Raw genomic sequence first — 16,314 nt, 5'->3', positions numbered from 1 at the left:
AACTTGAATTTCAGCACATGAAGGCTTGGCATATTGATGTGCAACAATATACTCAGATTGCTGAAAAAATAACAGGGGACCAGTTTTCTGTTCACTTTACCTAGTAAGTCTGATTTGGGATGCTTGTTATTTTTGAGAATGGCTATGTCATTTTTAGAAATGACTTTTGCTGACATCAGGCTATTAATAATTACTATAGTTATGAAACATAGCATGCATACATCTTTATTCTAAAATCTATCTTCACCATTTTATTTTGATTTCAACATACTATTTTGTAATTGAAGTTGTGTTGTTTTAACAAATCCAGTGATACTAAACTTACTGCAAGATATAATTATTTTTTAAACAAAAGAACTTTAATAGTAAACTGGCAATTATACATTGTAATATACACTGATGAACATAGTCCATGACAAATTTTCAACATCTTTTTTCTAACTTGCCAGATGGGCTGAATTTATTTTACTGCCTTCTATTTACTCTGATAATATTTTCCCTAGTATTCTGAAACCAACTTTTGGAACCTGAGACAATTTTAATTAACTTTTTATATATATTTTTTTTTAATCTGGGTTACTGGTAAACCATTGCAAGAAATATTAATAAATTTTATTCAAAATCTGACAACCTTGGGAGCATGTAATTTTTTAACTCACAAGTGAATAGTTGAAGCATTCACTTAAATATAATTTTAAAAAATCTGTTTAATTAGCAAGTTTATTGAACGTTTATTAAGTATAACGTTGTAATTATTACTGTAAACAATATGACTGTGATATAACATTTATCAGCCACTGTTCTTAAATGCATTGGCTATTCAAGATTTTGTGAGTTACAGCACTCAGACCAGGTAAGAACATTAAGCAACGCCACCATGTCCTAGTAGTAAATTACTATGTTTATATGTAAATATAACTTCTTTTCTTTTTTTTTTTATTAAATAAGGATGTGCCTCTAAATCAAACCTGTAACTGTGTGAAACGACTATCTATACTCCCAGTATAAAGGAACTGTAGGCACTGTTGCATAGCATGTGGTGTAACCAGTTTACTTAAGGTAACAACAGTCTGCATTGAGGTGGACGGTTTGTCTAATGCATCAAAACATTCACACTGCAACAATATAAACTTATATAAAAATTGCATATTAAATTGTAAATTACAAAGTAACATAACACTTTTAAAACTTAATTAACAATAATCTCCTTATTTATGACAAGTGCATTAGAAAATTAGGTTTAGATAAAGTGCATTAGATAACACTACACCACACATAGAGCTAATTAGTGTGTTACTACCATTTTGTAACTTCGACTCTAGTATGCAGTTGTAATGCAGTCTGAAGCAGAGATGTTCTATATTTTATCTTGCTCATTTTATTGAATTACACCAAATACAACTTACTTACAATTCATAAACATGCTGATCATTACAACCGCAAGTCATGTAATCCACCACACGAGTCATCCTTTAGTAATATGCATGTCCGTGACCATACACTGCTGAGGTTATTATCATGGTAATTTAAGCACAATATTAGTCCAGTAATATAATACACTGATTTTTTTATTATAGTTTTAACACTGATTTTAACACTTAACAGTTTTTTATATTAGTTTAAATACTGAACAAACTTTATAATCAAACATAGACAAATGTGAACTAGAGAACTTAAAATTTGTTTAAGACTTATTAGAGCTTTAAAAAATAACTAAAATACAGATAAATTTACTTAAAAACAGATAACAATAAACTGAGTTGGCAGTATTCTTTTGCTTATGTAATTTTGATTACAAATTGGTGTGCTGGTACACACCAATAATTCCATCATTATACTGAAATTTTTTATAAAAAATACATATACTCACTGTATATGTAACTAAAATAAAAGATTACAGTAATATAGATTTTCATTAATGACTACCATAAAAAATTATTATACGGCAGCACTTTAAAAGGTAGAGTATTAAAAGGACTCTATAAAACCAAACGATGAGCCTCTGATCAGGATTGGAATTATATACAATGAAAATTAATATGTCAGAAACAAACGAGATCAAGATCTGACAGCTATGTGGGTGAGAAGATGGAGAGAGGTGGCAAGAGATTGGGAAAATTGGAGGTGAATCGTGAAGGAGGCCAAAGCCCATGCTGGGCTGTAGAAAAAGTATACATTCATATAACAGAACAACTCTATTAAAGAATAAAAAAACCATGAGACTGTGCTACCAGTTAAATTTAATATTACTGTTTTATAAGAATTTGGATAACAGGTAATTAATTTGCTTTTAAAATTTTTTAAAAATCAATAATTTTTTAAGGAAAAATGATAAAGAAAATTTTTTTACTCAAAGGTGTTAAGCAAATTATTATTATTATTGTAAACATAAATTTCTTGTTTTTCTATTCTTATGCTTTTTTTAATCACAGAATTTTTACTTTTTTTTTTTTTTAATTTAGCTGGATTGCAGGTTCAAAAATATTTTCGTCTGGATACATGTCTAGGCTAATGTACTTGGAGTAGTTTTTTAGCCACATGTCAATTGTTTAAAATCATAATCAAATAAATGAGATGTCACTTTATTCACAATAAAATACCTAATGTTTTATCTAATATACATAATTTTATAAAATGCAGAATAAAGAAGATAATAATAATAATAATAATAATAATAATAATAATAATAATAACAATAATAATAATATAAAGTTTCAAATTTGAAAATGTAAAATTACCATACTTTTTATTTTTAAGAAAATGTTGGTATATATATATATATATATATCACATATTATGAAGATGTATAAATTTATTCTTGAGTTATAAATTTATCTTTAAAAAACACAAAAGAAAGACAGACAGATAACAATACGAGATAGGATATTTGCTTACATGAACTTTCTTTGTTTATTTTATGCCTTGAATCAGTTTGCAAAGTTCGAACAGTTCCTAAAGATAAAGTCTGTATATAAATAAATTTAAGAGTATAACACAAAGTAAAAAAATGTCAATATTACAGTGAACTAACCTGCTGAACTCTAATGGCAGTAAAAGCTGGATGATTGAGCTCTCGACTACCAGCCTTCAAACTGCCAGAATTACTGCTATGAGATGAAGTCAGCACCTGGCAGCTAGAACGCCTTTTTAGCTGGTCCCAAACTCTATAGGAAAAATGAAAACAATTTAGGAAAAAATAATGATATTTCATTAATGCCAATTCTTCACAATATATCTGCAACACTGTCAGTCAATGCTCTGTATTTCCTTTTTTTTTGTCAGAGGAGAAAACTTTTATAAGCATCATGTGGTGTCATAGTCAAAGTAGGGTGGGACTCTCCCTTGCATGCCTACCTACTAAAATCTCTCCTCCTCTACAACATAGGATGCAAGGCCCACCCTTATGGTATTATCACAGCACCCCATATCTTGTCTCAATCTGCACCTTAGTTGCTAACCCCACACCTCAAACTTGTCGGGATCCTTGTTTTTTGTAATTTATTTATTTTTTTTTTTTATATACTTTTTTACTTATTTTATTTCTTTATTTCTATGCCCCAAGGGAGACTCAGAGGTATGATTCATCCTAGACATCTTCCGCCAACTTAGTGCAGATGATCTTAACTGACATTGTGGACACCACGTGCCACAATCATTTGGTATGAAGCATAGTCCCAATGATGTTCTCTGGGGTAAGCACACTGAGTTCTCTGCATGCTTACCTGTGCTGCAGGAATCGATCGCACATGAACACCACCATTTGTTCCACGGTGTCTTTCCCCTGCAGTAATTGCAATCTAAGAAGGGTCTCAGCATTTGCATGCATAAGTATGCCTTGAAACATCTGTGACTGATAAGGAACAGGGTCAACTCGTATCCTAGATCCCCATGCGTTTGGTACAGCTACCTCTGAAGGTCCAGGATCAGTCTGTAAGTCCATCTCCCTTTTGTCGACTGATCCCATCTCTCCTGCCATCTGCGGAAAAGTGATGCCTCTGCATCTGCCTTGCCCCCTCCTCTGCACATCTCCTCCCTCTTTTGAACGAGGAGATCCAGGGGCACAAGTCCCGCCACTACATCGGCGACATCGCCGGAGGTGGTCCTGTACCTGCAGCATACCTGAAGGGAGACAGCCCTGTGCACCATGCTAAGAACTGCATGGGCTATACACCTCTGCAACACAATGGACCAGACTGGGGCTTCACACAATAATTTCAAGAGGACCACCTGAGACAAAACCCTCTGCTGCGATGTGCAAATACCTCCCAATGTTGGCCATTATCTGACCTCTTGCAACAGCCATTTTTTTCAGCTCTGATCAACACTTCTAGGTGACTCTGAAACATGGCATTCTTATGTACGCACATACAAGGTATTTCACTGTTGGTATTTCACCCTATCTTTATTGCAGATAAAAAGATTGATATTTTGACTTTTGAAAAAGGAATATAGTTTGATGACAGTATGCGTAAAGCACAGCTCTATATATCTCTGAGAGTTAATAAAGGCAAATAAAGTTCAAAACACAAAACACCCTTTTTATCCCCAAAAAACTGTAGCCATAACCTTCTTTACCAAACATTTTTGTTTGAATTCCTTCAGTCTAGGAAATGATTAATGCTTCCATTGCATTGACTGTTGCTTTGTCTTGACATCTATTTAAGAAATCCAGGTTTCATCTCCTGTAATAGTGTGATTAAACAATTCAACACCTTTATTTTCATAACAAAAAAATGCATGTACTGTAGCAAAATTTTTTCCTGGTGCGTTTGTCGGTTAACATTTTCGGCCCACATCTGACACCCAACTTTCAAGTCCAGTTTTAGTCAAAAATCCATACATTTCGGATAACAAAACATCAGGAAACATCAATGACAATTGTAACATGGTAAAGCATCGGTTTTCCAAAATTTTTTTATCAACTTTTCAAACAAATCATCCATTATCACCAAGACTAGCTGCTACATTCTTCATTATGAACATCTGTTTGCCCATTTTGAAACAAACTATCTTTTAAAAACTGTCTCAACATTAGCGTCTCTCAGCCCAAATACAAATTTGTATGTGAATTTCAGCTGCAGAATTGTCTTTTCCATCAAAAGTTAGATTATTCCTCATACTTCACACTTGGCAAAATCACAAATTGTATCACTCATTATAAATAGATGAATATAAACAAAACGACTAAGCTATTGTTACTAACAGCTGACTATTGACTGAAATAAATAAGCAACCCAAGTACCATCTGTTTACATTGTATATGTAGGCAGCAAATTCAAAACAGATCTTACTTTAAAAACATGCCTTGCTTAAAACAATTTTTTTAGGTACTTTAAACACACTATAATTTTAAATTACAAAATTTGTACATAATTGTATTTTTAATAATTAAACGTAAATAAATAAAACTTAATAATATAAACACATAGTTTTATTCTTATGACAATTACTATTATTGCAGGTATGTTTTCTAAGAAATATGTAGGATATTGATCAAGAAGTTTAACTACTTTGTTCAGAAACAGTTCGTATATGGGATGACTGTTCCTTCCTCCCCTGCCTACTGGATAATCACTTCTAATAAAATCTAATCAATCTAAATATGAAGACGTTTAATACAATATGTTATTTTTAAGATCGTTAATTTAACTAAACCTGGATCTGAATGGCTGAGTGCTTTAAAAGACACCAAAATGAAACTGTCTAAGATAAAGAGTACAAAAAATAAAACTTTCAATATATGTTGAGGTAAGAGACATTTAGAAATACTCAAAACATAACATCAGTTAGAAAGAGCTGAAAATCCAGTACAAATGTATCAAAATCAACAGAAGAATAAATTATAAGGCTGTAATTTGACTTCACTATTGTAGAAGTTCTTTTTAATTTATTTAATAAATATTCATAAACATACTTCTTTCTATAATATGAAATTCTGAAATACATATTCACCAGAACATTACACATCATGATTAGAGATCATATGTTTCAATAGATTTTATAAAAATGACTCCACAAAAATTAATCCACAGACTATATAAGTACTATTTATGCAAGTACAGTACACACTTGCATAAATGCCAGCCTTCATGGCATGAGTGATAACGTCTTGGCCTTTCATCCAAAGGTCCTGGGTTCAAATCCCAGTCTGACATGGCATTTTTCACATGCTACATTTCCATATCCCACACACAAGCTTCAAGCCTATGTGGCAATATCATCAAGCAAAAAAAATGGTATAGTTACATTATAAACATACATATATTCTACCTAAACATCTGTTTAGTACATTTGTTATCATAGTACTATAATTACTTGTTATTAAGATTTAGACTTCATAAATTTTACAAAGTTTCACTTTTAACTACTTTTTTATGCTTACTGTTCTCTAACCAAGCATCTGACCCAGCATAAATAAAATGGAAGTTGAAGCAAACTTCACAATCTGCAAAATTATAAGCTGTGAAAACATTAAATGAATATTGTTACAGAAAAAATATCATGAACTACTGACTGCTCTGGTTAACACAGATGACTCCAGGTTAGTTGAATAATATTGTATTGTGCATTATGTTTTGACATTTTGATATGGATTGAAATAGTGATTACCTAAGATTGATCTATCTGTGCACATTAACTCAGATCACAGGCAATACTTTATTTATTTTAGTTTTTAACAGCAACAGTCATTAGTTAATGACAACTGCTACAGTCACTACTAATAGCCAACTAATTTAAGTGATTTAAAGGTTTGTATTCAACCTTACTTCTCACAATTTCTGGGGTGACATCTGGGCAAAACAAACTGTGGGTAAGGATTCTTAACCATCATCTTAAAAAGATGTTAATTATAATCTTTATTATGATATCTGATTATTAACTGATTTATTTATTTATTTATTTTTTTTTAATTGATATAATCTTTTACTTTACTTACAGTAATTTTAATCACTTTTTTTTACTTCTCTAGTAGTAATTTTTTACCATAAACAATCTTTACATTTTCTCCAGTTTTGTTTAAATTATATACTATATATATGTACAAAATATAAACATAATAGAAATACATTTAAGAATGCCTTATTTATTTGGAACTTGGTAGATATTTAGTGTTCATATCAATACCTTCTATAACATCTACTTTCTACATCAATACCACTATCTTCCAAAGCTAATGAATTATTTATAATTTTTATATGAAATTCAGGAACTTTAAACCCACACTAAAACATGGAGATTATGCAATTCTTTATCTGAAACAACAAAACCTCTTTAAATGTCAAAATTTTACAGTCTATTAAATTGGTTTCTCCTTCCTATCTAACCTGTAAAAACAATAATAGAAAAGGAAAGGAAATAGTTAACCCATAGTAAAGGAAAGACCAGTTAACCCTTCCTAAAAAAAGAAGTGAATTTACCTTGTAGGTTTTTCTACTCTAATCAAATATTCTGTATCCTCATTAAAGTCTCCTGAAGTGGCTTCACCAAAAGTGGAAACCTTAAACACAATAAAAACATACAATATCACATTAAAAGAAATAAAACATAATTTAAATTTTCAAAATAGATAAATTAATATTTTTAAAATTAAAATATTTATTTGTACATAAAAAATTTATTTGAGTTTTTAATTGCACCTTTTACTTGCATATCTGTATAAAGATTCAGCCTAATATCTTACTCATGCTATAAACAGAGCCCTAGTTTTTTTGTATTCATAATCTTTCTAAATCTTTCATTTTCTGTGTAACTTTGTCCAACAAGAATTACTATTTCCTATAGTTTTATAATGAATATTTTCTTTAAAGGATTACAATTAATTCATAAAAAAGCTCAACTATTTTTACTGAAATACATAATGATTTAACAAACTAAAATAACAATTTCCAGCTAATTAATTCAATTTTAGGAATTAGAATTTAGGTTCAGATTTAATTTTAAACATAAGTTTTACTAGCCAAATTCAATCAGCATGCAATATGTAACAGCAGCTCAAATTCAACTTTTATATTATTATAACAGTGGTTTACATTAAATACAGTTGGTATTAATGCACAAGTGTGTGCTTGCTAGTGCAAATACATATTCTGGTTAGTTAAGATATAAACAATATTGAGAATTAACTGATTATTCTTTAATCCTAGATGTCCAGCTCTGAATTCATTCACAGGTACAATTACTAATATATTTACAATTAAATATGTATTTTAGCAAAGAAAACTAAGTCTAAAGCAATAATAATAGTAAAACAGTAAAATATCAGTAAATGCAATTATAGTTAATAGACAATCACATTAGAATAAAAATGCATATATTATTTAAAATGTTATTGCTGAAATTAGATGTACATGCACTTTAGTGCTTAAGAACATGGTATAGTCTAATGAACATTACAGACTCAGTACTGATTACCCGGAGATGGGCAAATTATCTGTTGGAAAGAAATTGTCCATAAGACTTAATGAGACAGTATAATACAAAAATAAATAAATAGAATAAAATGTAACTAAGAAAAAAAACATCAATTTATTCACCAATTTAAAACAGTCTTCATTTAAGAAACAGTTAACTGCAAATAGGTACTACAAACAGGGTTCGGCAGAATGATTTGACGATTTTCGAGAGACAAAAAATATATCTCATAGTATTACAAAGTTTAATGTATCAAATTAAAAATCTGATGTAAACACCATATGACTTCCTTGTATGTCTACTAAATTACATGTACATTTTTTTTTTTGAAAAGTACATAAAATTTTATTTCATTAATAACTTATGATATTTTTCATTTTTTTATTTTATTGATATTATTGAATTATTATATGTAGTAAAACTGTTTTACAATCAGAGGTTAATAATTATTAATAAATCAATATATTTAAATTAAAAAAAAAGTTAAAAAAAAGGAGATGAAGTCTGATGTGCCTTCCCCTTGTAAGATCCAAATATTTCATTAATTAAAATTTTATTTGGCTATAACTCTGAAAACAATCAAAATAAGTACCACTTATGATATAAGCTCTTCATGCGGGCTTATTACTGCAGTTAAGAAAAACTCCAAAATCCAATTTTTTTTGGATTTTGGGCTTTTTTGGACACAAAATGGAGGTGCACAACTAGATGTTGCAGTCCTAAATCCAAAATTCAACATCCTATGATTAATCATTTTTGAGTTATGAGAGACACATAACTACATACAGACGTCACGCCGAAATTAGTCAAAATGGATTCAGGGATGGTCAAAATAGATATTCCACTGAAATCTGAAAACCAAAATTTTTCGCAGTCAAAATACTTCCTTTACCTCATACAAGGAAGTAAAAAGCAATCTATACAGTTTTACTAGTAATATTCCATACTTTACCTGAAAATTATGTTATCCAAATGTTTCATATTTCTTTGCAGTAACCACTTTCTAAAACTTTTCATTGCTCATGGAACTGCTGCAATTCACATTGGATGACTTCCTTGAGTTCTGCAATTCAACTGCAGCCCCAAAGACTTTAAGATAGCCCCAAAGAAAAAAGTCATATAGTTCCAGTCAAAATACTTCCTTTACCTCATACAAGGAAGTAAAAAGCAATCTATACAGTTTTACTACTAATATTCCATACTTTACCTGAAAATTATGTTATCCAAATGTTTCCTATTTCTTTGCAGTAACCACTTTCTAAAACTTTTCATTGCTCGTGGAACTGCTGCAATTCACATTGGATGACTTCCTTGAGTTCTGCAATTCAACTGCAGCCCCAAAGACTTTAAGATAGCCCCAAAGAAAAAAGTCATATACAGCAAGGTCAGGTAATATGCAGACCAGCGAATATCACTGCGTTATGAAGTCCTGGAAAGGTTTCTCAAAAAACATCCATGAAAACTCTCACCTTATTGCCAGTGACACGATCTTGTTGGAACCAAATTAAATCATCAAACCCATTCAGTTTTAGTAACACAAAGTCATGCAACATTATTACATACCACCAATGAGCTGCTACTGTTGTTCTGTGATTTGACTATAATTAAAAAAATATTGGTCTAATATGTCAAATTTTGAAACTACTGCACACCACACAGTAACATACTGACTGTGAAATGGTTGCTAGTGAAGTTCTCAAGAGTTAATGGCAGCCCAGTAACAGTAATTCTGTTTATTGGCACATCCAGAGAGCTGAAAACGTGCCTTGTCAGTTGAAAGAGTAATGGCGTTGTGGTGGACATTTTTGAGGATGAACTTGCATGCTGCTTTACAAGACACCCAGTCATTTACACTGAGTTGCTGCACTAACATTACCTTTTAGGAGTGGAACCATGAAGAATTCTTCTTACACCAATCAGAAAGTGCAGCAGCACACCTCGCGACTGAATGTCGTGGAGACTGCATTACAACTAATCTTACAGCATAAATGTTTTCGGGCATTCTCACACTGTGCTTTTGTCCAGTTGATTTCATTTTTAAAGCAGACGATATGGTTTTAAAGTTTTTTACCCACAGTAATGTAGTATTCCTACTGAGAACAAATGCGTTTCGATTTTAATTAAAATGTCTGCAAAATAAATTCTGTGTAGAAAAAGGGAAACATTAATTAAAATAACTTTAATAAATAAACTTAAATAAGTAAAATTATTATTTTTAAATTAGGCTTCAATCACAAAAGCACTATGTTCACCCAACCAATTCATGATAGCAAGTAAAATGGTATGACTAGTTCTAGGCAGGACAGTGGTCCCACCTTCTCATTGTATACACAAATTTGATCATATTAGATTACTGAAGTTAAGAAATATAAGTTAGAGAAAGAGGGAGAGAAAGAGAGAGAGGGACAGAGACCCTATATATAGTTGTATAGAATCAAATACATCATTCCTCCAGCATAAATCCAGAACCTAGAAAAAGTAACATAAAAAAATAAATCTTAGGAAACTATAAATTTAAAATGAAATTACTGATATCATACCATACTAGATTCACTGGCACTACGAGTATTGAGCTCGCCAGTAAGATCTGTGCAGAACAGTCGATGAAGAGCTGGTGAGGCAGCGGCTAATATAAAACGATGAGCAGAGAATCCAACTGAACCTGCCACAAAGATGACATCTGTGTGGGCCTGTGTATGGAATAACCACATTATACTTTCATCGTACGTTGAAACAGATACATGCATTTCTGGAGACCTAGGTTTTGGTGGACAGTAAGGAGCCTGTAAAACAATCAATAAAATTTCATATTTTAAATTAAAAATTTATTGCTCTCAATATCTCATACAAAAATAATTCTTATAAAAATGAAACAATCTATTTCAGATATTTATTAAAGTCAACATTTTTATTTCAATTCACTAAAAATAAATTAATTAACTGAAATTTAATTTACTATAATATGTAAAAAGAAATGTAATTTCTTATACATATAAATACAACTTTTTTTAAATATATTAGTAATCAGTCATTCAATTTTTTTTTATACATCATCTGTTTTAATACTTCCCAAAATCATTCATTTTGATACATAGAACAGAAATAGAACTCTCTATGATCATATGACTGAATAGAAAGAATTATTATAAAAAGTACTGACTGTACTTTTTATGATATTTCTATTGCATATGTTTTTATGGTATTTCTTTGTCTACAGTCATCTGACTGGTTTGATGCAGCTCTCCAAGATTCCCTATCTAGTGCTAGTCGTTTCATTTCAGTATACCCTCTACATCCTACATCCCTAACAATTTTTTTTACATATTCCAAACGTGGCCTGCCTACACAATTTTTCCCTTCTACCTGTCCTTCCAATATTAAAGCGACTATTCCAGGATGCCTTAGTATGTGACCTATAAGTCTGTCTCTTCTTTTAACTATATTTTTCCAAATGTTTCTTTTTTCATCTATTTGCCGCAATACCTCTTCATTTGTCACTTTATCCACTCATCTGATTTTTAAATTCTCCTACAGAACCACATTTCAAAAGCTACTAACTTTTTCTTCTTAGGTAGTCCGATTGTCCAAGTTTCACTTCTATATAAAGCTACACTCCAAACATATACTTTTAAAAATGTTTTCTAGACGATTAAATTAATTTTTGATGTAAACAAATTATATTTCTTACTGAAAGCTTGTTTCACTTGTGCTATTCAGCATTTTATATCACTCCTGCTTCGTCCATCTATAGGAATTCTAATTCCCAAATAACAAAATTCTTCTACCTCCATAGTCTTTTCTCATTCCACTTTTATATTCAGTGGTCCACCTACTATATTTCTATATTTCATTACTTTTGTTTTGTTCTTGTTTATTTTCGTGTGGTGGTTCTTGCATAGGACTTCATCAATGCCATTCATTGTTTCTTCTAAATCTTTTTTTACTCTCAGCTAGAATTACTACATCATCAGAAAATTGCAGCATCTTTATATTTTCACCTTGCAATGCTACTCTGGATCTAAACTGTTTTTTTAACATCATTAACTGATGATTAAAAAGTTACGGGGATAGGAAATATCCTTGTCTGACTCCCTTTTTTATTATTATTTCTTTCTAATGTTATTCTATTATTACTGTTGCAGTTTGGTTCCTGTAAATGTAGCAATTGTTCTTCTAATCCTATACTTCAACCCTACATTTTTTAAAATCCTGAACATTTTATTTCAGTCTACGTTATCAAATGCCTGATAGGTTTTTTTACCTTCTTCATCACGAGATATATAATTTAGTAAGAAATATAATTTGTTTACATCAAAAATTAATTTAAATGTCAAGAAAAGATTTTTGAAATTATATGTTTGGAGTGTCGCTTTATACGGAAGTGAAACTTGGACAATCGGAGTATCTGAGAAGAAAAGATTAGAAGCTTTTGAAATGTGGTGCTATAGGAGAATGTTAAAAATCAGATGGGTGGATAAAGTGACAAATGAAGAGGAATTGCGGCAAATATGAAGAAAGAAGCATATGGAAAAATATAGTTAAAAGAAGAGCCAGACTTATAGGCCACATACTAAGGCATCCTGGAATAGTCGCTTTAATATTGGAAGGACAGGTAGAAGGAAAAAATTGTGTAGGCAGGCCACGTTTGGAATATGTAAAACAAATTGTTAGGGATGGAGGATGTAGAGGGTATACTGAAATGAAACGACTAGCACTAGATAGGGAATCTTGGAGAGCTGCATCAAACCAGTCAAAAATCTGAAGACAAAAAAAAAAAACCTTCTTCATCACTAGCATTCTTACACTTTCTATGCTCATCCATCAGCTGCAATATATCCTCTGATAACTAAGGTTTTTCCTTAGAACTGAAATTTCTAATATTCTGATATCTAAGGTAAAATGTCCTACTAATTTTCTTTCTTCTGCCTAAGTTCACTTCTACTGATTTAAGAATTTCTTTTTTAACATTCTACCATTCTTCTACATTTTCTCCCTTGTCTCTTTTACTCAGACCTCTTGCGATGTCCTCCTCAAAAATCGTTTTTACTTCTTTTCCCCAAGTCTTTCTAAATTCCACCGATTTATCTGGAACCTTTTCTTCAGGTTTTTAAAACCCAATCTACATTTCATTTTCACTAAATTATGATGGCTATCAATGTCTTCTCCCAGATATGCTTTGAAGTCGACAAGTTGATTTTTAAATCTTTGCTTAACCATGATATAATCTATCAGATACCTTGCAGTATCGCTTGGCGTTTTCCATGAGTACATTCTTCTATGATGATTTTTAAACTGAGTGTTGGCAATTACTAAATTATACTTCATGCAAAACTCAATAAGTCAGTCCCCTCTTTCATTTCTTTTGCCCAGCCTGTATTCACCTATAATATTTCCTTCCTTGGCTTTTCCAATACTTGCTTTCCAATTTCCAACTATTATTAAATTTTTATCCCATTTTATGAGTTTAATTGCTTTGTCAATTTCTTCATATACATACTCTACCTTATAATCATCATGAGTTTTTGTAGGCATATATACATTAACAATCATTGTTGGTTTAGGTTTTAATTTTACCCTGACAACAATGATTCTATCGCTTCTTGAAATATTCTACTATCTTCCCTATCTTCTTATTCTTTATGAAACCTACCTTGCCTGCCCTTTATCTGATGCTGAGTTAATTATTCTGAAATCACCTGACCAAAAGTCGATTTCCTCTTCCTACCGATCTTGCTAATTCCTACTACATCTGTTTAACCCACCCATTTCCCTCTTTAAATTTTCTAACCTACCAACCTTTTTTTGAGTTCTAACATTCCACGCTCCGACTCATAGAATGTTATTTTTTAATATTCTGGTGGCCCCTTCCTTAGCAGTCCCCACCCAGAGATCCGAATGGAGGACTAGTTTACCTCCAGAATATTTTACCAAGAAAGATGCCTCTCCACCTTTGTTACATGTAAATGCAGAGAGCTACATTTTCTTGGAATAAAAACAGCTGTAGTTTTCCATTGCTTTCAGCTGCACAGTACTCAGAAAATTGAGTGATGCTGATATGGCCATTTAAGTCTTCCTGACCTACATCCTTAACAGCTACTGAAAGAGCTGCTGCCTTCTTTAAGGAATCATTCCTTAGTCTGGCTCTCAACAGACATCACTCCAACATGGTTGCAACTTGTTGAACCTTCGGTTCAGCTACTCTGTATCACTGAACACTCAAGCCCCTCACTAATGGGTATAAAATCATTCATAATATAAAAATACCCAAAATAAAAAAAAATAAAAAATATGCACATGAAAAAGTAATTTGGTAAAACTGGTGGTAGTGAAGGTAACAAAAGATATTTCTCAATGGTCAATGTCAATATTTCTTTCATGGAAAACTTGAGATTACAAAGAAACCATACGATGGCATGTTGACAAATTTTATATATTTTCTAATTTTTCATTAAACATTTTCCTGTTAAGATGTATTATATAAATTTTCCTTTTATAATAAACAGTGCTTTTATTATATGTGTCTACAATTAATAAAATCAATGAAATTCCATGTTCATAATTTACAATAAGTAATATCTAACGTAAAAGATAAATGAAAATGACCAACTATAAAATAAAAACCAAATGTAAAAATAAAAAATGTCAAATGTAAAATAAAAACCAATTTCAATAAAATCAATATCACATCAAACATTACATAAATTCTAAATCAAACTAACCTGAAGAAGTGGTCGTTGTACTTTCTTAAGGTTAGTCATCCAAAACCGCTGTTGTCTACGTGCAATAAGGGCAGCTCTAATTGCATTCTCAAATACTTCATTTACACCATAATAAGTCAACACACTTGTCTCATAATAATAAACACCTAGTTCTTTGGCTATACTTCTGGCTTGGTCTGGCATCACAAGATCACTTTTTCTTATTGCCCTAAAAGTAAATTAATAAATCTTAGTCAACACTTTAAAAAAAATCATTTTTAATTATTTATTTATTAATTATGATACTACGCAGAGCAAGTTGGGAAAAAACAATAAAGATTAATTCTTTTAAAAAAAAAATGACTTGTTTTCAAATACACAGAACTGTGCTTCCAAAATTTTACAACCTATTACTTAGCTCTTTCATTATGGAGAAACAAATGAGGTTGTTTACTGTTATCTACAACCTGGTGTTAATGACCCCTGACTCGTTCAAAGAAAGCACTATTTTAAATAGCTGCTTTTGACAATGATGCCACCACCAACTCCACAGATGAAGGACCTGTAAAATACATCTGAAAAGATGTTTTGAAAGCACAGTTCCACATGTTTTGAAAGTGTTTCATTCTGATTTTCATAGAAATTATCACTTTTCACTCATGCTGATAAATAAATGGTAATTAATAGACAGGATAATTATCTGATAAAGTAAAACAAAATATAAATTTAAAAAAATTATCAACAAACCAATCTCTTGATGACAAAAAACATCATAAAAAATTTTATGTTAGCTCTTTACTAAGAGAAAGTGTCAGAAATATATTCTAACTTTTTCATTTTTCCTGTAGAATAATTTCCCTCCTTGACTATGAATGTTACATAACTTCATATTCAAAACGGTTTCAACAGAAATGATAGCTAACTCTTAATCATTTTATGATTGAAGATACTAACAAAAATTATAGGATTTTCATTTAAGTCACTCCTTTAGTGGCGGACTGGCAACATTTTTAATTCTTTCAACTTTTAAAACTACAATTTCTGTTTATGAACACATGATGGTAGCATTAATCACATGATTTAAATAATATCACTTATTATTTACTTATTTAAATCATGCGAATTATACTGTACATTTTTTTCTTTCAATCTGTGTCAAATAAATACTGTACTATAATGTTCCACTAATTATACCTAACCTTCC

General features: G+C 30.9%; 1 protein-coding gene across 10 annotated transcripts in view; it reads right to left on the bottom strand.

Annotated features, from left to right (window-relative positions):
* The window catches only part of RhoBTB (Rho-related BTB domain containing), a 276,592-nt gene that overhangs the window by 42,128 nt on the left and 218,150 nt on the right, over window positions 1-16,314 (bottom strand). For all 10 annotated transcript variants that reach the window (XM_075372467.1, XM_075372538.1, XM_075372529.1 and 7 more), the window contains exons 5-9: window positions 15,132-15,339; window positions 10,953-11,195; window positions 7,419-7,498; window positions 3,032-3,164; window positions 969-1,115 (exon numbers count right to left, since the gene is read on the bottom strand). In XM_075372467.1, coding sequence (XP_075228582.1) covers window positions 969-1,115; window positions 3,032-3,164; window positions 7,419-7,498; window positions 10,953-11,195; window positions 15,132-15,339 — 811 coding nt within the window. The remainder of the gene's footprint in view (window positions 1-968; window positions 1,116-3,031; window positions 3,165-7,418; window positions 7,499-10,952; window positions 11,196-15,131; window positions 15,340-16,314) is intronic.

This window comes from Lycorma delicatula, chromosome 1 (genome assembly GCF_047948215.1).
Source record: "Lycorma delicatula isolate Av1 chromosome 1, ASM4794821v1, whole genome shotgun sequence".
NCBI classification, from domain to species: domain Eukaryota; kingdom Metazoa; phylum Arthropoda; class Insecta; order Hemiptera; family Fulgoridae; genus Lycorma; species Lycorma delicatula.
Note: the sequence above shows the minus strand (reverse complement) of the source record. Positions and strands in the feature narration are given on the sequence as shown.